Raw genomic sequence first — 22,982 nt, 5'->3', positions numbered from 1 at the left:
ATTAGGGAAATATAAATTAAAACCACAGGGTGATACTACTATACACCTACTAAAATGGCTAAAATTTTTGAGACTGACAGTATCAAGTACTGACAATGTTGCAGAGCAGGAGAAACATTCATACATGCTTGGTGGGAATGCTAAATTGTATAACCACTTTGGAAAACAGTTTGACTTTTTTTATAAAGTTAAACATGTGTTTCCTATTCAGCCCAGCAATTCCACTCCTAGGTGTTTGTCCAAGAGAAGTAAAAAACACAATTTCAAAAAAAAAATCTGTGCCAAAATGTTTAGAGCACCGTAATTCATAGTAGCCCAAACTGGAAACAACACAAATGTTCACTAACTGGTATATTACATAAAGAATTTGTGGTGCATTCATACAATGGAATACTACTCAGCCATAAAAAAGAACAACCTATTTATATATGCAACAACATGGATAAATCTCAAAAACATAAGTGAAAGAAACCAGACACAAGTGTCTATACATGTATGATCTTATTTATACAACATTTGCAAAAACGGTCTCTATCCTATTAGACTGTTGTCTTGATCAAAGTGTACAGTTTTTGACACTGAGATTGCAATAAACCTAGGGTACAGACAAAGCTAAGATGCAACTAGAAGCAAAAGTACTGAGTTTAAGTAATTTAGGGGGTAAAGTCTAGCTCCACAAGAAATCCAGAATGGGTCAATACAAGGTAGTTTGAGGTAGGTGAGGGAGCATAGGACTATCAGGAGGGCAGACGGCCAGGGTCAGCCTGCTGGACCTGACAGCATGAATATCTGCTCTACTGGAGATGTTCCATGAGACTATCTATCCATGTAGTCTTTAGCTTCCAGAGGACGTAAGTGCTCTTTGATGATCATTAATTAAAGCCGATTGCAGTTGCTGGCAAGGAGATGATTCGCCTTTGACAAATTTCCAGCTCTAGTTTGCTTCTCCATTTGCAGTATGTTTTACTCTCTTCAGCAACTCAGGATTGGCAGTGATAAGGGACCACACTTAAAGATGGGGTTGGCTCCAGAGTTGCCTCAGTTTAATAGGGCTTTTAGTTGTTTTCAGGCCAACATAAGAGTCTGAAGCAAAGGACCATTTTAATTGAAGTGTTTTTAATATGACAGATTTTGTAATGATCAGTTCGGCTCACATATCACCTATGCCTCATAAATACAACAAAGCAACAAAGAAAATAGCCTGTGGTTAGAACTCAGCAAACTTAGATTCTAGTCCCTGAACTTAACCTGTTCAACCTTAGGTAGGACGTTTAACCTCTCTCACTTTTCTTGCGGGTTAAGTGAAGGAAGTGGGCTGGATGCTCCCATAGTTGCCACTCGACTCTAATATTAATTCCACGATTCTGAGAGAAGCTGATCCTATGATTGAGAGGAAGAATGGAGGAAGCTTTTTCATTTCTTAGACTTCAAAGCTTTTAGACTTGATTTAGGCTGTAGACCTCAGCTGTGTCCAGTGTTTACATTATAACATATCTATTTTGGAAAAGACTGGCATCGTTTGTAGATGGGGATGGAAAAGTACTTAGGTTGTTCTTACAACCAGAGGCCCATAATCGAGTTTTTATACTTTCCCTTAGAGGTATGTATTGCAATGACTCACTGTAAGAAACAATATTATTGCTCATATTAAATATTTTCTAAGTAGCTTTTCCATGTATTTGAAAGAGTTGCATTTTCTTCTAGGAAAGAGTTATTATTTTTGACATGGTGTTGCTCTTTTTTTAAAAAAAAAAGTTCTTAATCTAGCTCTTTTCATGTCAGTGAAATGTTAGCATTTAAAAATGAATTGAAATATTGATAACTAATCCTACAGAGATTTTTGACTACACAAACCAAAACTCTAAAGTCTTTGATGCATATGTGCATTTTTAATTTGTTATTTTTCAGCTCCTCTAGACCAGTTCTCTTTGTACTCAAATTCATTGTAATCCCATCACGAAAGTGTTGATCTTTTAGTAACTTTTATTGAAGCATTGTATTAATCCACATTCCCTCACAGCAACAGACGGTTTGTATCAAACATAGCATGCAGCTTAGCTCAAGCCCCATATGGAACTAATAAGCCACGCAATAAGTGGCCTTGTATAGATGAATGTAGTTTGGAAGGATGCGTGTGTGTGCGCGCATACGCGTGTGTGTGTTGTCTGAACTGAATTTCTTCTCTGCCAAAAACCTAAATGACAAAATGATTCCTAAACCCTCTGGAAAAATTGTGTTTAAAAAATAAAAATAAAATGTAGCACTTTGATATTAAATTAGACCTCTTTGCTCAGTAGGAGGATGTTCACTGAGTACAAGAGCTCAGCATTTGCTTCTCATCAGCACAATCATACTTTATTTTAAAATATGATCTCCAGAGCTGCAAATGGTCTTACCTAGTCAATGGGGAGCAGGATTTATCAAGCTATATGAACTAGTTTATTCCAACTGCAAGGGCTTTAAAATCATAGTTGATCTCATTGGGCTCACAGTGAATGTGCAGTACTTTGGGGTGAAACCAACATGTGGTTTTGGAAAAATATTATATTTTTATTCAAAAAGGGGGTATGGGAGAGGAAAACAGAGGGAAGAGGTAGTTAATGGAACAGCTATCGTTGTCTGAATTACAGTCTAAATGCATTCTTTGTTCTGGTTTTCTTTCTTTTTGCTTATTCTAGCCAGGTCTCCTTGGTTATTTTAATATAGGTTTTTGTTTTTTGTTTGTAGACAATAAAAAAAAAATTTTCCAAGGAAACCACTGAACATGCTTCTTCCCACTTCCTGTCTAATTTCTCATCAATGTATAGTTTTCCATTTAGTTACCTATTAGTCATAGAGTTGAATGAAAATTTAATTGCTCCCATGGAGTCCTAAACCAATCAGTAAAGCTGAAATTCAAGTTAATTGAAACCAAAATTCCACTTAAAAACTGCTTAAACTCTTTGGGTGGTGGTGCTGTGGGAAGTTGTTACAAAGGTGTTTATTTCAGGGACTAAACTGAGAGAGTTAGACCCTAAGCAATATTTTATTTGCCTGGGTTTCTTGGCATCTACCATCCTCAATCAGAAGTGCGAGCAGAAGGAGCTGTGTGGTTTAGGGAAGTGTGATATGGATAGTAGTTGGTGAGGGCAGATTTGATGGAATGCGAAGTGAAATTTCATAGAAAAAAAGTACTTCCATCTTTTAACCTACCCTTCACAGCTGTCTCTGAAGTTGTTTTCCGCATTCACTCTCCTTCTGAAGGTCATGCAGTAGATTCTTACTGCTGACAAGAGAAAGTTGGAACTCTAGCACTTGAGACCCTCAACAGTTTTAATGAATACCCTCTAAAGGTCAGGCCTCAGGAACTTTCATTCTCTATAAAAATTCTAACTGAACTCTTACAAAAATCTTAAGAAACAATATTATTGGTCCTGTTTTATAGACAAGCACAAACTGGTTATGTAACTTGCTCAAGGTTACATACAGTAAGTATATGGTGAGAATAGGCCTGTCATTCCAAAGACAGAGAGCTGATTCACAGTGCCTAGCCTAGTGAACTCATATTGGGTTGCTATGAGTCGAAATCGACTCGGCGGCAATGAGTTTTGGTTAGCCTAGTGAACATTCAATAAGCATTTGTTGCTTGAGTGAATAGGACATATACCCACTGCTATCAAGTCAATTCCGACTCATAGCAACCCCATAGGGTTTCCAAGGCTATAAATCTCTATGGAAGAAGACTGCTGCATCTTTCTCCTGCGGAGCCACTGGTGATTTCAAACTGCCGACCTTTCGGTTAGCACTTGATCACTTTACCCACTGCACCACAAAGGCTCCTTGTGTAGGACATGTAGGAACTTCGTAAATGTAGTTCTTTCTCTTTGCCTATTCTTGTCCTTTCTTCCTTGGTTTGGTTCCTTTTTTTCCTTCCTAGTGTTACTAATACCTTACCAGAAAGTTAACTTGTTTAAAAATTACTTTAAAAATGTGATTTGTTCCTTTCTTGAAGAATTTACATTTTAATAGTGGGTCAGCTCTGTCTGACAGGGTATTGCATAAGACTAAATCCTGGCGCGCTCCCTCCATTCCTATTCACTTCCCCAGAGGTGGCCAGAGAAGTAGCTTCTGTAAACCCTTCCGTCAAACCTACCCCTCAAGTGAAGAAGTAAAGATTGGACAGAAGTTAGAAAGGCTATATATGTAAAACTGAGGAAGAAAGTTTGGGTTTGTTTGTTTTTTCTTAAAGATAAAGGAGAGTTGAGGAAGAAGAGCTAATAGAAAGGGTGAAACTTAAGGGAAAAAAAAAAAAATAGATCGTAATAATTGATGGCACAAGGCCCTGTTGAGGCTGGAAGGCATAAAATCCAGAATACAGGTAGTAGGATTGGCCTTGGACGAATAAGGATCCAGATAGATTTTTAGGAGGCATGTGTGTATAGAAAGAGAAGTGGGAGAGCAAACTAAGATGAGAAGTTGAGACGTTTCCTGCCTGACGCTTCCTGTGTTCTTTCATTCTGCATCTCAGCACATTCTCGTTCCACTGCAACATGATGCTCCTCATTCCCTACCACACTGCGTTCATCTACTTATTAATTTAACAACTATTCATCAAGTACTTATTCGAATAGTTAAGACTTTCCAAAGAGAGCAAATGGAAAGGCAGTGTAGGAAGGGATTTGGGGAAAGGAGTAAAATACCACTTTATCCTGGAGCAATCAGAGGGAGCTTCCCTTAGGAAATGGAACATGGTTGGCTCTTTAAGAATGAATAGAATGTAACCAGATGTAGAAAGCCACTTGGAGACAGGAAAGAGAGCTCTCTGCTGGAGCGGTGAGAAGTATGTAAAAGGCTGTAGGGAGGGTGATTAACCAGTATTCAGAAGCTGGGTATGTGTGTATCTATCTTCATGATAAACAAATTGCATATACTTATGTATATCAGTTCTCTACTGAAATGCTACTAATAATGTAATGTAAAAAGTGTAAACTCACAAGGATAAAAAGATTGTAAGAGATACTGTCGAGTGATAGAGCTGACAACTTTTGAGAAAATTGCAGGTAAGTAAATGAGTGATAAACTAGCTTGGCAGTGATAAACTAGCTTGGCAGTATGGAGAAAACTGAAACCTAAAGGCTTCAAGAAGCAATGATTCAAACCATAAAACTCCAGAAGGGCTTAGGATTTAGAAATCATGCCGGAGAATGCATGATAGAATTTTGCAAGACCAACGACTTCTTAATTGCAAATATGTTTTTTCAACAACATTAACAGCGACTATACAGGTGGACCTCACCAGATGGAATATACAGGAATCAAATAGACTACATCTGTGGAAAGAGACAATGGAAAAGCTCAATATCATCAGTGACAACAAGGCCAGGCTGATTGCGGAACAGACCATCAATTGTTCCTATGCAAGTTCAAGTTGAAACTGAAGAAAATTAGAACAAGTCCACGAGAGCCGAAGTATGACCTTGAGTACATCCCACCTGAATTTAGAGGCCATCTCAAGAATAGATTTGACGCATTGTACACTAATGACCGAAGACCAGACGAGTTGTGAAATGACATCAAGGATATCATACATGAAGAAAGCAAGAGCACATTAAAAGGACAGGAAAGAAAGAAAGATCACAGTAGATGTCAGAAGAGACTCTGAAACTTGCTCTTGAATGTCTAGTAACTAAAGCGAATGGAAGAAATGATGAAGTCACAGAAATGAAAAGAAGATATCAAAGGGCATTTCAAGAAGACAAAGTAAAATATTATAATGACATGTGCAGAGACCTGGAGGTAGAAAACCAAAAGGGAAGAACATGCTCCACATTTCTCAAGCTAAAAGAACTGAAGAAGAAATTCAAGCCTTGAGTTGCAATAGTGAAGGGTTCTGTGGGCAAAATTCTGAACAAAGCAGGAAGCATCAAAAGAAAATGGAAGGAATACACTGAGTTACTGTACCAAAAAGAATTGGCTGATGTTCAGCCATTTCAGGAGGTAACATATGATCAGGAACCTATGGCACTGCAGGAAGAAGTCCAAGCTGTACTGAAGGCTTTTGGTGAAAAACAAGTCTCCAGGAATTGACGGAATACCAGTTGAGATGTTTCAACAAACAGATACAGTGCTGGAAGTGCTCGCTCATCTAAGCCAAGAAATTTGGAAGACAGCTACCTGGCCAACTGACTGGAAGAGATACATATTTATGCCTATTCCCAAGAAAGGTGATCCAACCGAATGTGGAAATTAACGAACAATATCATTAATATCACCTGCAAGTAAAATTTTGCTGAAGATCATTCAAAAGAGGCTGTAGCAGTACATCTGCAGGAACCACCATAAATTCAAGCCAGATTCAGAAAAGGATGTAGAATGAGGGATATCAGTACTGAAGTCAGATGGACCCTGGCTGAAAGCAAAGAATACCAGAAAGGTGTTTATCTGTGTTTTATTGACTATGCAAAGGCATTCAACTACATGGATCATAACAAATTATGGATAACATTGCAAAGAATGGGAATTCCAGAACACTTAATTGTGCTCATGAGGAACCTGTACATAGATCAGGAGGCATTCACTGGAACAGAACAAGGGGATACTGCATGGTTTAAAGTCAGGAAAGGTGTGCATCAGGGTTGTATCCTTTCACCATAATTATTCAATCTGTATGCTGAGCAAATAATCGGAGAAGCTGGACTATATGAAGAAGAATGGAGCATCAGGAATGGAGGAAGACTCATTAACAGCCTGCGCATGTAGATGACACAACCTTACTTGCTGAAAGTGAAGAGGACTTGAAGCACTTACTGATGAAGATTAAAGACTATAGCCTTCAGTATGGATTAAACTTCAACAAAAAGAGAACAAAAATCCTCACACCTGGACCAGTAAATAACATCATGATAAATGGAGAAAAGATTGAAGTTGTCAAGGATTTCATTTTACTTGTATCCACAATCGACATCCATGGAAGCAGCAGTCAAGAAGTCAAAAGACAAATTGCATCGGGCAGATCTGCTGCAAAAGACATCTTTAAAGTGTTAAAAAGCAAAGATGTCACTTTGAGGACTGAGGTGCGCCTGAGCCAAGCCATGGTGTTCTCAATCGCCTCATACGCGTACAAAAGTTGGACAGTGAATAAGGAAGACTGAAGAAGAATTGACACCTTGAGTTGTGTTGGCGAAGAATATTGAATATACCATTGACTGCCAAAAGAATGAACAAATTTGTCTTGGAAGAAGTACAGCCAGAATGCTCCTTGGAGGCAAGGATGACGAGACTTCATTTCACACACTTTGGACATGTTGTCAGGAGGGCTCAGTCCCTGGAGAAGGACATCATGTTTGGTAAAGTGGAGGGTCAGCAAAAAAGAGGAAAACCCTGAAGGAGATGGTTTAACACAGTGGCTGCAACAATGGGCTCAAGCGTAGCGGTGATCATGGGGATGGTGCAGGACCCGGCAGTGTTTCGTTCTGTTGTATATAGGGTTGCTGTGAGTCAGAACCAACTCAGTGGCACCTACCAGTCACAACAACAGGTATCTCATAGGGGGCCCTGGTGGCACGGTGGTTAAGAGCTTGGCTGCTAACCAAAAGGTAGGCAGCTTGAATCTACCAGCCACTTCTTTGAAACCCTGTGGGGCAGTTCTACTCTGTCTCATAGGGTTGCTATGAGTCGGAATCAACTTGACAGCAGTGGGTTTGGGCAACGGTTGAGTATCTCCTGGAGTATAGAGGTGAGGAAAATACTGCTAAAAGGAGGAGGATTAATTGAAAATCTATAAAAAGAGAAGAAAGAATCCATAGATTTTTTTCCCTACCCTGCATAACCAAGCACCTACCCTCACACACCCCAGTGGGAGAATGGAGCTTTACTTTCTGAAAAAATGGAACCCGAGAAGCTCTAAATTCAAAGGTACTGTGCCTGGTGCACTGGGGCAGGAAGCAAGGTACCTTACTAAAAACAAGATTAAATGGAAGTCCGATATACCAACAATGAGTTCCCCAACACCCTTTTCCTACTTAACTCCCAAAATGGGATCCAGATTATACCCCAAACAGAAGATTGGAGGACTTCTTCTGGGAAAAAAAAAATAGTTCTGGCAATGAGAGCTACTGGGGCTGACATGTCCCTCACAGGAAGGGCTGGTTCTCCATCTACTCATTCTACAGTGAAACAGGAAGATCCCCCAGTCAACAAGCATGGCCAGCACATAGACTTCATAATCAACTTTTTAGAATCTCATTTGTAAAGGTTAGCTGACAACCAAGATTACTAGAATTAAAGAAAAGCCTCTAGTATGGGAGGGGTAGGAGGGGTTGAGGGAGTCCTAAGCCAAACAGAACAAAAGAAACCCACAGGTAACAGAAAATGAAGAGGAAGGAGAAGTAGGGTGGTGGTGCTAGTGCTGGTGGTGGACAAGAAGGAGAAGGAAGAAAGGAAAAAAATAATACGACAAGAAAATGACCAGAATTAGGGGGTAAGAGTTTTTATATTGAAAGGACTCTCTAAGTGCCCAACACAATGAATGAAAAAAAGACCCCAGTGAAAGCTTTTCAGTGTGAAATTTCAGATACCGGGACTAAATAGGAAAATTCTAAAACTTCCAGAGGGAAGAATCAACTCACATAACAAAGGTCCAGGATTCAGAATGTTATTAGGTTTCTTAATTGCCATATGCAAAGTTAAAAGACAGTGAAGTAGTGTTTTGGAAATTCCAAAGAAAAATTATTTTCAACCCATAATTCTATACCCAAGCAAGCTATCATTCAAGTGTAAGAATGGAACAAAGGTATTTTCATATATCCGAGGTATCAAGAAAGATACCTTCCATGCTACTCTTTCCCAGAAAGCTGTTGTAGGATATGCTCCACCAATATCAGGCAGTAAATCAGGGAAGAAGACACAAGATCCAGGGAACAGCAGCTCCAACTGTTGTTGGAGAGAAATAAACAAAATTCCAAGATGATGCTGAAGGAAAGTTCTAGGAAGATAGCAATGTCCCAGGCCTAGAAATCAGCCAGTTGAGATTGGAGCGTGGGTGGGGGGCTTCAGGATATGTATTTCCAAGGGGAAAATGGACTTGATAGGTTACATGGTGTATTTAATCATATTGACAGAGTTTTAATGTTTTGTCAGAGAATTTGGGAAGGATCTAGCAATAGGTACATTAAAAATCTAAGCAAATGCAAAAAAAAAATGGCAGTTATCACTTCAGGAAAAAAGTAGAAGAAAAGAATAGTACACTACATGGCTCAGCAGTGAACATTGTTTATGTAGGTATAATAACAAATGTGATGTTGAATATATTGAGAGGATGAGGAGGGGAAGTATGTGTGGGAGGGCAGAGAGTTAAGTCTTCATATTCTTTAATAAAAAGTCAATATGTAACGTACGGGAGAAGAGAAAATATGTGAGAGAGATACAAGAGAGCTAAATTCTCATCTTTCATAGTAGGAACACTATAAAAATTTAATATTATTGTGTTCCCACACATAGTAGGAACATGATAAAAATTTTTGAAAAAAGAAGTCCCCAGTTTTAATCCACCAGGTGCTCCTTGGAAACTCTATGGGGCAGTTCTACTCTGTCCTATAGAGTCATGATGAGTCAGAATCAACTCGACAGCTACAGGTTTGGTTTTGGTTTTTATTATTTGGAAATATGAAGATAAACAAGAAACAGCTAAAAGTGGTTGCCACTAAATAGCAAAGAACTGCTGTTTATTATTATAAGCTTTTTGGACTCTTTTTTTTTTACATGTACTTTATTAATAAAAATTAAATTAGTATGTATGTGTATTATATGTGATTTTTTAAATTAATTTTTATTGTGCTTTAAGTGAAAGCTTACAAATCAAGTCAGTCTCTCATATAAAAATTTATACACACCTTGCTATACACTCCTAATTGCTCTCCCCCTAATGAGACAGCACACTCCTTACCCCCACTCTCTCTCTCCTCATGTCCATTCAGGCAGCTTCTGGCCCCTCTGCTCCCTCATCTCCCTGCCAGACAGGAGATGCCAACACAGTCTCATGTGTCTACTTGATCCAAGAAGCCCATTCTTCACCAGTATCATTTTCCATCCCATATTCCAGTCCAATCCCTGTCTGAAGAGTTGACCCCAGGAATGGTTCCTGTCTTGGGCTAACAGAAGGTCTGGGGACCATGACCTCTGAGATCCTTCTAGTCCCAGTCTGACCATTAATTCTGGTCTTTTTATGAGAATTTGAGGTCTGCATCCCACTGCTTTCCTGCTCTCTCCAGGGTTCTCTGTTGTGTTCCCTGTCAGGGCAGCCATTAGTTGTGGCCGGGCACGATCTTACTCTCGTCTCAGGCTGATGTAGTCTCTGGTTTATGTGGTCCTTTCTGTCTCTTAGGCTCATAGTTACCTTGTGTCTTTGTTGTTCTTTATTCTTCCCTGCTCCAGGTGGGTTGAGACCAGTTGATGCATCTTAGATGGCCGCTTGCTAGCGTTTAAGACCCAGACGCCACTCTCCAAAGTGGGATGCAGGATGTTTTCTTAATACATTTTATTATGCCAATTGACTTAGATGTCCCCTGAAGCCGTGGTCCCCAAACCCCTGCCCCTGCTTCAATGGCCTTCGAAGCATTCAGTTTATTCAGGAAACTTCTCTGCTTTTGGTTTAGTCCAGTTGTGTTGACCTCTCCTGTATTGTGTCTTTCCCTTCACCTAAAATAAAACTTATCTACTATCTAATTAGTGAAAACCCCTCTCCTTCTTTTCCTCCCTCCCCCCTCCTGTAACCATCAAAGAATATTTTCTTCTCCGTTTAAACTTTCTCCAGTTCTTATAATAGTGGTCTTATACAGTATTTGTCCTTTTGCAGCTGACTAATTTCACTCAGCATAATATCTTCCAGATTTCTCCATGTGATGAAATGTTTCATGGATTCATCACTGTTCTTTATTGATATGTGATTTTTTAAATTCTGTGTTGAAAATTAAAATAGTGATATGAGAGAACTTAGAGGTGTTATCAAGAGGTTCTAGCCTAGATTTTGTCCCTTATCAGCTGTGTGACCTTGAGCAGGACATTTGTGCCGTACTGAGGCTTAGTTTCTCCATTTGTGAATGGGAGGAGATTGGAAAAGATGCTCTTGAGGGTCTCTTTAAGCTATAATAGCTTAAGATTCTGTGGTAAAAATAACGGTGCTATGCAGCAAACGAAGAATTAAGACCTGAGTGGAGGCTTGAAATTCCCACATTTTCCTCTTTTGGTTGAAATGAGACTTGGAGAGAGATTTTTGTCGTGGTCTCTGAAAAGAATTCAACACCCACCTTCCATTTTGGATCCCAGGGCAGACAGTTGGCTATGTACTGGCTCAGAGACACATAGCTTGGTGTTATTTCAGTATGATTTTTTTGATAGTTAATATTTTTCAGTATGAATCACAGGTGAAATTTCCATGCCCATGTGTAAACAATTTTACTTTTTTATTGAAACAATGAATTCAGGAATGTCATATTGGGATAGCAGCCATTTTGCTTTTATCAATGTATGAAAAAAATGCTTTTATATTAATACAAGAAATGATGTCATTTAATATGGGGTAGATCTTATAATTCAAGGTCAGTAAATTTCAGGAGGTGATTTAGGTCACCCTAGCTAGCTTTGGAAAAGGAAAAGAATGTTTTCCCTCTGTTTTCTTGAGCATTCTTACCAATTTTTTCTCAGACTTTGAGGTAGATGGTGGAATAGCATGGTTTGTGAAAAGGAGACCCTGGCTAATAATATCTTTGCCGCCAAACCATGTCATCCCGTAGAATTTAGTGCTTCTTTCTGGCCTTCAGTTTCCCCATCTGCAAAGGGAAAGATTGGCTTAAATAATATTCAGGATACTTTTTAGCTTTAACATTCTATATTTCTGTGTCCTTACTTCATGTATGTGCTCAGACTATTCAAGAGGTCCAGTGGGTTTGGAGTTTTTCTTAAAAAGCTCAGTGTCTGTGAGAGTGAGCTCTTTTCTCTGTTATGTGTCCCTCACCCATAGGGAAAAATCAATAGAGCACTACTCACAAAGAAAACTTACTTTGATTTTTTTTGTTGTTGGTTTTATTTTTAAAAGAGAGGAAAATGTTTTTTTTGTTTGATCATTTAAGTTTGACTTAGCCACTTTGATATTTAAGTGCTGGAAAAGTAAAACCTTAAGACTGATGGCCCTTCACATTTATAAACCAGTATACATTTAAAAAGGAGCCCTGGTAGCATAGGGGTTAAGCACTTGGCTGCTAACCAGAAAGTCGGCGATTCGAACCCACCAGCCACTCCAAGGGAGAAAGATGTGGCAGTCTGCTCTCATAAAGATTACAGCCTTGGAAACTCTGTGCAGCAGTTCTCCTCTGTCCCACAGGGTGTTTATGAGTCAGAATTGACTCAGTGGCAAAGGTTTGGGTTTTTTTTTGTTTGTTTTATACATTTAAAAAACACTTTATCTCATTTGAAAAATACTTTTATAGAAGACTGTGTTGAACCCCTACTATATGTTTGATGTTATGTGTGTGAGCATATGTATGCATATACACATATACTTACCTCACTTTTATATTGTTATAGGCAGTTAAGGAAGCAAATGGTATCCAGAGACAGAGTGAGAGGAGGCAAGGAACAGAGAGATGACAAACAAACACTTAGCAAGTTATCCAACGTACATAAGAAGTCTTTATTTTAGAAAACTCATCTCTGGTAGAAATGAGTTATACTAAGGGCACAACCATACTAATTCCTCAGCCATGGGCTCTGGTTTTGGACAAAGAGGACAGTTTAAGGTATAAGAAAAGTATAAAGCACAGCCTTTGTCAAAATTGGGGCCAAGGTGGCACAATGATTAAAGAGCTCGGCTGCTAACCGAAAGGTCAGCAATTCAAATCCACCAGCCACTCCTTGGAAACCCTATGGGGCAGTTCTTCTCTCTCCTATAGGGTTGCTATGAGTCGGAATCAACTCAACAGCAAGGGGTTGGGTTTTGGTTTGGTTTGGTTTGTCAAAAGTGACTCGCTATTTATTTGTTTGCTAAGCACTGACTGAGCACCGTACTGTCAGATGCTATTGGAAATTCAGAGATTAATATAACAAGGTCCTTACCCTTGATATGCAAAGGGAGGGGTCAGGGAGTCAAAGAGAAGGCTAGATAAAAAGCTCTTTTAAATATCCTGATACTACAATTGGTCCCTCTTAGTCTTCCCCAAGTTTAGGGGACAGTAGAACAGTAGATGAAAAACGAGTGCCAGTTCCAGCTACCATCGAGTCGGTTTTGACTTATGGCAACCCCGTGTGTGTCAGAGTAGAACTGCGCTCCATAGGGTTTTCAATAGCTGATTTTTTTTTTCAGAAGTAGCTCACCAGCCCTTTCTTCTGAGGCACTTCTGGGTGGACTTGAACCCCCAGCCTTTTGATCAGTAGCCAAGTGCATTAACCATTTGTACCCCCCAGGGACTCCAGTAGATGAAGAGGCTACTTTACTTATGAATATCATTTCAACATTGTGGTTGATGACATCAAGATCACACATTCACTTTTCCTCTTTCAGAGTTGAAAAAAATAACTTGCTGAGTGGACCATTTTTCTGAAGCATTGCCTAGTATGTTCCAGAATTTCTTTTAATTCTATGTTTTCTACCTTTACAGCTAAGATATCAACATGGACTGGGAACTCCAGACTTGAGACAAACCCTTCCTAACCTGAAAAACTTCATGGAGCATGGACTAATGGTCAGGTGGTGAGTACCTTTACCTTTGATAACAGAAGCTGTAATGTGGATAGTGACCCTGAGACAGTTTTCCTGACTCCCACGTTGCTCCACACTTGCCTTCCAGGGTTTCTTCTGTAATGAGATACCTGGAGAAAAGAAAAGGCAGTGTCACACTTATGTAGGTCTAAGTTCCAGTCTGGCTTAGGAGGGTGAAACACCCTTGGAGGTGGGGGGATGTCATTTGAACATTTGGTTGTTGGCTGGGCAAGGAATCCTTGATTGCGTTGCTGAGGCAGAGACTGGACGACAGCACTTCATTCGTAAAAGGAGCCCCTGGACTTTTCCAAAGAAGAAGAGAAGTACACAACTGTGGAATAAGCATCAGGGTCGGTGGCTATGGAAGTTAAGGAAAGAAAGGAGACAGGGAGAGGGTCAGGTAGACAGATGATCAGGACCTAGTCTGATACCAGGAGGCACATACTAGAATGTTCCTTATATTTGGTATCAATGCCTGTTGTACAAAGAAGAGAGCAAGCTGCTACTTAAAAATACTTTGTTAGGATAGACATGACCCTTTATAAAGGGGGAGGCCAAGGAGGGAGTGGGCAGGGAGCCTGATACAAAGAAGGCATTAGATTGATTTGCTTGACTGAAATAAATGGAAAGCTACTGATTCTAACCACCAAGTGATTCTTAAAGCTTGAATCCTTGGGCAATGATTTGCAACATCATGTGGATGGAAACCAGGGCTCTAGAGTTAGACAACTGGGAGTAGCATGGTCTCTTGTAAGGAACACTGGATTCTGACCCCAGCTCTTTTTCTGACCTTGACTGCATGGTTGAGAGCAATCAAATGACTCTTCTGCAGGAACCCAGATAAAACTAAGGCAAGAAGAGTCGGTTTTTGTTTTTCTGTCTAAATTCACCAATCAGAACAGTCCCTCCTCCTCTGAGGGAAAGTGAGTGAGAGGATGGAGAGAGGTCAGAAGTGTTATTCCCAAGTCATGTTCCTTCACAGAAAGGGAAGAAGAAGATGCCCCCAACTTTCTTGATATCTGGTAGAATGAGATTCCGCCACACTTAAGGTCTTCTTAAAAACCAGTTTGGGTTTTCATGACTTAGGAATCTTATCTGAGTGATTTCACAGCTTTATGATGTTGAATCTTCCTGTTCGTGGACTATGGTATCTCTTTGTTTTTTTGTTTTTTTTTTTTTAACATAACCCAGTTAAGTTTTATAAATTTCCTCATAAAAGTCTTACACATCTTTTATTAGATACTTAAAAAAAAAAAATTAGACCTAGGTAATTTACAGTTTCGGTTGTTGTTGTAAATTTTTGTTACAATATCCTTTTTTTTTTATGGATGGGATATAGGAATACCACTGATTTTTGTGTTTTGAGATTGTATCCAACAGCCTTGTTAGACATGTTAGTTACAATAATTTGTCTTAGATTCTCTTGGATTTTCTGCATATACAATCGTATTTTTAGTGAATAATGGCGTTTCTGCCTTTCTATTTTTACAACTTTTATCACATTTTGTTGTCTACCGTTATTATGGAACAGAAGCAATGATAATAGGTATCCTTCCCTTGGTTCTGACATTAAAGAGAATGCCTTCACCATTAAATATTATACTTATTGCAGATTTTGGTAGATATCCATTGTCAGCAAAAGGAAGTTTCTTTCTATTCCCAGCTTACTAAGAATGTGGATATTTTGAATTTTATCAAATGCTTATCCTGGATCTACTGAAATAATACTACTTTTTTTTTTTCTTTAATGTGTTAGTGTGTTAATAAATTCTCTAATGTTAAGCCACCTTTGCCTCCTGGGATAAACTCTGCATAGTCATAATGTATTATTTTTGTACATTATTAGATTTTATTTGCTATTTTTTTAAAGAATGTTTTCATCTAAGAACTGAGATGAGACTGGCCTACAGTTTTTTTTTTTCATTCTATATCCTTGATTTTGGTCATAAATAAATTGAGGCTTTTTCCTTTCTGTTCTCTGGAATAAGGGGCCCTGGTGGCTCAGGGATTAAGTACTCGGCTGCTAATTGAAACGTCAGTAGTTTGAATCCACCAGCTGCTCCGCAGGAGAAAGACGTGACAGTCTGCTCCCATAGAGATCACAGCCTTGGAAGCCCTATGGGGCCACTCTGCTCTGATCTGTAGGGTCACTGTGAGTCGGAACTGACTTGACATCAGTGGGGTGGGTTTTTTGGGTATTCTCTGGAACAGTTTGTACAAGACAGAAATTGTTATATCTTGAAGATCTGATAGACCTTTCCAGAACCCATGTGTTTTTTGTTTTGTTGTTGCTGTTGATGTGGAGAGTATAGATTTTTAACTGCTGGTTTATTTCTGTAATGATTATAGGTCTGTTTATGTTCATTTTTCCAGTCCCTCATTAATTCACTCCAGTCTTGTTTCCATTTCCATCAGTCAACTAAAATTCCTTTTATCTATCTAGGTACCTACTGAAGTATGTTGCCAAACCCACAGGTCACTTTTCTGCCTTTATCCTGTTCAGTGTCTCAGTGGCATTTGGCTTTGCTGACCATTACTACCTTCTTGAAGCAGTCTTCTTTCTTGGCTTTCAAGGCACAGCCCTCTCCTGGTTTTCCTCCTTCTGGCTGCTTTCTCTCTGTTTTGCATATTTCCTCTCCTCCTCTACTTGACCTTTCAGTGTTGGATGGCGTTCTCCATGGACCAATCTTAGGCCAACCTCTCATTTTCTGTCTCTACTGTCTTCTTATGTGATCTCATCTATCCTGTTGTTTTGAAAAGTAACTATATGTTTATGACTCCCAAAGTTATATTTTCAACATAAACTTCTCCTGCGAACTGATTAGCCACAGACCTACTTGACACCTCCCCTTATAGTGTCATAGGCATCTCATCCTCAACATATCTAAAACTGTCCTCCACCAGTTTTACATTCAGCAAGTAGTACCCTGTCTACACAGTTGTTTAAGTCAGCAAGTAGTACCCTATCTACCAGGGACTCATCTTTGACTCCCTTCTTTTCTTCACTTCTACCACATTCAATCTAATTGATTAGCCAATTCTGTCATGTCTACCTACAAAATATATATATCAAATCTTACCACTTCCCACCATCTCTACTACTACCACCCCAGTCTAAGCTGCCACCCAACTGCAGTAGTTAATTGTCTCTCTGATTTCACTCTTGCTCCACCACATTTCATTTTCCACAGTAGCCGGAGTAGTCTTTTTAAAATTTAACTATATCTTAATCATGTAATTATATCAAAATCCAGGCTCTTTACCATGGTCTTACCTGACCCTGAAAACCCTGGTGGCATAGTGGTTAAGAGCTATGGCTGCTAACCAAAAAGGTCAGCAGTTCAAATCCACCAGGTGCACTCCTTGGAAACCCTATAGGGCAGTTCTACTCTGTCCTATAGGGGGTCGCTATGAGTCGGAATTGACTCGACAGCAATGGGTTTGGTTTTGTTTGGTTACTTGGCCCTTGCCTCTCCCCCTCCCTCATCTGATACCACGTTTCACAACTCTCATATAAAGTCGCTATACTGGCCTCATTCTAGTTGTGTGAAAAGCTCTTTGCTGCCTCGGACTCATCAGCACTCACTGTTCCCTCTGTCTAGAATGTGCTCTCTCTGTTCCTTTTCTCCCACCACCATCCTCACTCTATCCCCTCAGACAGAGGAAACAGTTTAAGGAAGAGCACAGCAGCTTTATTGCCAAACAGACCCCCTTGGCTAAAGTAGGGAGAATCCAGGTTTCGTGGTGCCTAGAGCTTATATATTTTAGGAGCTCTTTTTAAGAAAAAGAACACGGAGTTACAAATGCAAAATTAGATATAAAAGTAAATATTTAGAGTAAGAAACAAAATCACAACAAATTACTAGAATCTTAGAGATTAAGTCCCTTTCTTCTGAGATCTCTTTAGGCAATTTACCCAAAATGCTTACATAGAAATGTTTCCTCATCACAGCCTACTGCCCTTCCCCTCCTCAAAACCAGAAAACCAAACCCACTGCCGCCGAGTCGATTCCTACTCATAGCAACCCTATAGAATACTTCAATTTCTACCAGCTCTCAGTTCTGCAGTTCTGAGGTACAACAAAATTAAATGATTTTCCAAGCACGATTGAACCATGAACCTGTACAAAAAAAAACTTAGAATCTAGGTCTGTTGGCACTGATATACTAAGTCCATTAAACCCCAAACTTACACATTTATATAGTGCCCCTCTGTGTCAAGTTCATTAACACTGAATGAACAGTGAAATACCACTCTGTGGTGCTCTAATGAAAAATAGGCAACTAAAGTAGATACAGAGTATTGCAAAATGAATGCTACTTAGTGGTTCCAAGCCCACTACTGCAAGAAGCCAGGCTAGAAGTTACTAATCTAAACAAGCTGGAACCAGCACTTGTAACCTCAGAGGAAATCTAAGAATTTCCGAGAGCAACTATGGATTGAGGAGTTACTCCCAAGCTTGTGCCCCTTAGGGCAAAGGGTAAAAAAACTCATGTTCCTAAGGGAAGCTCTTATATCTTTTGTAGAAGAAAACATTTCCATTTCCTGTGTGGTTGTTACCATTCACAGATCGGTCCCAGCGGACGCAGATTGCTGTATGTTCTTTTGGTGTCAAAGATTTCAAACTGGCTGAGGATCAGTGCATTCACTGAATTCCTCCTATGGCAAGCTTCGAAGTTGTGACAGTCTGTCTTGTTTTGTTTTGTGTTTTAACAAAAGACACTGTAATAGAAATTATTTTAATGAGGTGATATGTGCTTGCACATTATAAAATTTTAGCTAATATCAGATGCATCTACCTGACTAATCCTAAAACTAATCCCTTTTCCTCATGGACACAGTTGCATGGGGCCCAGTCCTCAGTGTTTTATGCCAGCTCTTTCCAAAGGAAGTCCCATTTTCTCTTCGTAGGACCACTAACCCAGTTGTAACTGCCAAGCAACACAATCTTGAAAAGCAAAATTTCAGTTCAGAGGCTGTACTCATGAATACTTTGGTTAAAAGCCACCAGAATGCCACTTAAACAGTCCGTTTTTCTTTCTTTTACTACTGACTTCCAAGACTTAAATTGACGTGCACATGCACAGCTGATGCTAGTTGCTGAGTTATGGTCAGGGAAGAATGTGCAGGCAAGCTGCTGGTTGATGGCTGCCAGTAAGATGATAAGTTTAGGACCGAATTGAAGAGATTACGTGCTGTGGTTGTTGTGAACGAGCTGTGTGATGAGGCCCCAGCAACCAAGTCCTGGAGCAGGGCCTCAATTATGTCCCTCCACCACTCTCCCACCCTTCTCAGCTGATCCCCAGACATACCACACTCATTTATGACCTCAGTTCTTTTCTCAGACAAGTTCCCACTACCTGGAATAGCCTGTCCCTGCCTCTGCGCCTAGCCAAATTTTGCTTTCACTTCAAGATCCAGCTCATATCCTACCTCATTCATTCACTCCCTCACTCAGCAGGAACAATAGTGGATGCGGAGAGAAATATATGTCCCCTCAGTACCTTAGGCTCACATCTCCTACCAAGTCTTACCCATTAGGCTATTGAGCAGCTTGGGGCTGGGGGCCACTTCTTACGCTTCCCTGTGGTCCCAGCCTGACAGCGCTTGGTAAGTGGTGAGCATGTGAGTGAATGAATAAGCCATCTGTCCTGTTCTATTCATAAAACCTGCTACCTGAACTTGTATTCATGGAGCTTAAAGTCTAATCAAGGTGATGAAATAGAAGCAAACAATATGTAATATAAAATAGAAAGTACAAAGTGCTGTAAGAAAAATAAATTACTTGGAAAATTCAGAGGAAGGCCTTTGCTTCTTGGAGTGGGGTATGGGTGAGAATTGGACAAGCCTTGATTCACTAAGGAGATAGCATTTGAGTGAACCTGGATCTTAAGGATTTGAGCATGTGAAGATTGGAGATAGGACAGAAAAGATTAAGGAAACAGTTGCCCAGAGATAAGGAAACAGCATAGTTGAGTAGAAAGAACATAGACTGTGGGTTTGAATACACGCTCCACCACTTACTGCCTCTGTAATCTCAACAAATTTAAGCTCTCGACCTCAATCACTTTATGTATAAAATGAGGATAATCATGTCTGCCTAGTAGACTTGCCATGAGAATTAAATATGTAATGTATTTAGCATACTGCTTGGCACATATTAATACTAGTAATGGTGGCTGTTATTGTGAAAAATTGAAGAATTTTAGCATCAGAAGAAACAAATGTGTATATATTTCAGTCAAATTGGTTAAGGAACAAGAAAACTGAAGAAAGAACATGGGATGGACGAGTGGCATACAATTAAACAAGGAACATTGATTTGCCCCCGTGTTTGTCTTCCTTGAATTGTATGTTCTTTTTAATGGTTGTTGTTGTTGTTAGATGCCATTGAGTCCATTCTGACCCACAGTGACCCTGTGTACGACAGAACGAAACACCGCCTAGTCCTGCACCGTCCTCAAGATCGTTATTATCCTTGAGCCCATCATTGCAGCCACTGTGTCAGTCCATCTTGTTGACGGTCTTCCTCTTTTTCACTGAGCCTCCACTTTACCAAGCATGATGTCCTTCCCCAGGGACTGGTTCCTTCTGATAACATGTCCAAAGTAGGTGAGAAAAAGTCTCCCCATCCTCACTTCTACAGAGCATTCTGGCTCTACATCTTCCAAGACAGATTTGTTCCTTTTTTTAGCAGTACGTGGTATATTCATTATCCTTTGCCGATACCACAACTCAATCACCTCAGTTCTTCTTTGGTCTTACTTATTTGTTTTCCAGCTTTTGCATGCATATGAGGAGATTGAAAACACCATGGCTTGGGTCAGGCTCACCTTAGTCCTCAAAGTGACGTCTTTGTTTTTGAACACTTCAAAGACGTATTTTGCAGCAGATTTGCCCAATGTAATGCATTGTTTGATTTCTTGACTGCTGCTTCCGTAGATGTTGATTGCGAATGCAAATAAAATGAAATCCTTGACAGCTTCAATCTTTTCTCCGTTTATAATAATGTTGCTTATTGGTCCAGTTGTGAGAATTTTTGTTTTCTCTATGTTGAGGTGCAGTCAATACTGAAAGCTGTAATCTTTGATCTTCATCAATAAATGCTTCAAGTCCTGTCTGCTTTCAGCAAGGAAGATTGTGTCATCTGCATATTGCAGGTTGTTGATGAGTCTCCTTCCAATCATGATGCCCCGTTGTTGTTCATATAGTCCAGCTTCTTGGATTAGTTGCTCAGCACACAGATTGAATAAGTATGGTGAAAGGATACAACCCTAACACATGCCTTTCCTGAGTTTAAACCATGCAGTATCCCTCTGTTCTGTTCAGACGACTGCCTCTTGATCTATGTACAGGTTCCTCATGAGCACAATTAAGTGTTCTGGAATTCCCATTCTTCTCAATGTTAAGCATAATTTCTTACGATCCACACAGTCGAATGCCTTTGCATAGTCAATAAAACACTGGTATTCTCTACTTTCAGCCAGGGTCCATCTGACATCAGCAATGATATCCCTCATTCCATATCCTCTTTTGAATCCAGCCTGAATTTATTGCAGTTTCCTGTCGATGTACTGCAGCAACTGGTTTTGAATAGTCTTCAAAATTTCGTTTGCGTGTTATATTAATGATATTGTTTGATAATTTCCACATTCAGTTGGATCACTTTTCTTGGGACTAGGCATAAATATGGATCTCTTCCAGTTAGTTAGCCAGGTAGCTGTCTTCCAAATTTCCTGGCATCGATGAGTGAGCACTTCTAGCTCTGCATCTGTTTGTTGAAACATGTCAATTGATATTCCGTCAATTCCTGGAGCCTTGTTTTTCACCAGTGTTTTCAAGGTAGCTTAGACTTCTTCCTTCACTACCATCAGTTCTTAATCATATGCTACCTCCTGAAATGGTTGAACATCTACCAACTCTTTTTGGTAAATTGAGTATGTATTCCTTCCATCTTCTTTTGATGCTCCCTGTGTCATTCAGTATTTGGCCCATGGAATCCTTCATTATTGCAACTTCAGGCTTGAATTTTTTCTTCAGTTCTTTCAGCTTGAGAAATGCTGAGCATGTTTTTCCCTTTTGGTTTTCTAGCTCCAGGACTTTGCATGTGTCGCTTTAATACTTTACTTTGTCTTCTCGAGACACCTTTTGAAATCTGTTCAGCTCTTTGACTTCACCATTTCTTCCATTCACTGTAGCTGCTTGACGTTCATGAGCAAGTTTCAGAGTCTCTTCTGGCATCCATTTTGGTCTTTTCTTTCTTTCTTGACCTTTCAGTGACCTCTTGCTCTCTTCACGTATGATGTCCTTCCACAACTCATGGTCGTCAGTCATTAGTGTTTAGTGCATCAGATCTAGTCTTCATTTGGTCTCTGAATTCAAGTGGGATGTACTCAAGGTCATACTTTGGCTCTTGTGGATTTGTTCCAATTTTCTTCAGCTTCATCTTGAACTTGTAGATGAACAATTGATGGTCTGTTCTACAGTTGGCCTCTGGCCTTGTTCTAACTGAAGATGTTGAACTTTTCCATTGTCTCTTTCCACAGTTGTAGTAGATTTGACTCCTGTGTATTCCATCTGGCAAGATCCATGTGTATAGTCACCATTCATGTTGAGAAAAGGTATTTGCAGTTAATCTTCGGCATTGTTTTTATCACCAGGGCTGTATTTTCTGACTATTGATCCTTCTTCTTTGTTTCCAACTATTGAATTTCAATCACCAGTAATTAGCAATGCATCCTGATTGTATGGCCGATCAATTTCATACTGCAGAAGTTGGTAAAAATCTTCAGTTTCTTCATCTTTGGCCTTACTGGTTAATGCATAAATTTGAATAATAGTTGTATTAACTGATCTTCTTTGTAGGCATATGGGTATTATCCTATCACTGGCAGCCTTGTGCATCAGGATAGATCTTGAAATGTTCTTTTTGACAATGAATGCAATGCCATTCCTCTTCAATTTGTCATTCTCCGCATAGTAGACCATATGATCATACAATTCAGAATGGCCAATACCAGTCCATTTTAGTTCACTAATGTCTAGGATATCGATGTTTATACATTCTATTTCATTTTTGACGATTTCCAGTTTTCTTAGATTCATACTTCGTACATTCCATGTTTCGATTATTAATGGATGTTTGCAGTTATTTCTTCTCATTTGGAGCCGTGCCACATCAGTAAATGAAGGTCCTGAAAGCTTGACCCCATCCACATCAGTAAGGTCGACTCTACTTTGAGGAGGCAGCCC

The 22,982-nt window shown here is 39.6% G+C and overlaps 1 protein-coding gene across 4 annotated transcripts in view; it reads left to right on the top strand.

Annotated features, from left to right (window-relative positions):
* UVRAG (UV radiation resistance associated) overlaps positions 1-22,982 on the top strand; it is a 295,560-nt gene that overhangs the window by 248,987 nt on the left and 23,591 nt on the right. For all 4 annotated transcript variants that reach the window (XM_049889784.1, XM_049889786.1, XM_049889787.1 and 1 more), the window contains exon 14: positions 13,629-13,720. In XM_049889784.1, the coding sequence (XP_049745741.1) occupies positions 13,629-13,720 (92 nt within the window). The remainder of the gene's footprint in view (positions 1-13,628; positions 13,721-22,982) is intronic.

This window comes from Elephas maximus, chromosome 7 (genome assembly GCF_024166365.1).
Source record: "Elephas maximus indicus isolate mEleMax1 chromosome 7, mEleMax1 primary haplotype, whole genome shotgun sequence".
NCBI classification, from domain to species: domain Eukaryota; kingdom Metazoa; phylum Chordata; class Mammalia; order Proboscidea; family Elephantidae; genus Elephas; species Elephas maximus.
The sequence above is the reverse complement of the archived record's forward strand: the minus strand, read 5'-3'. Positions and strand labels throughout refer to the sequence as shown.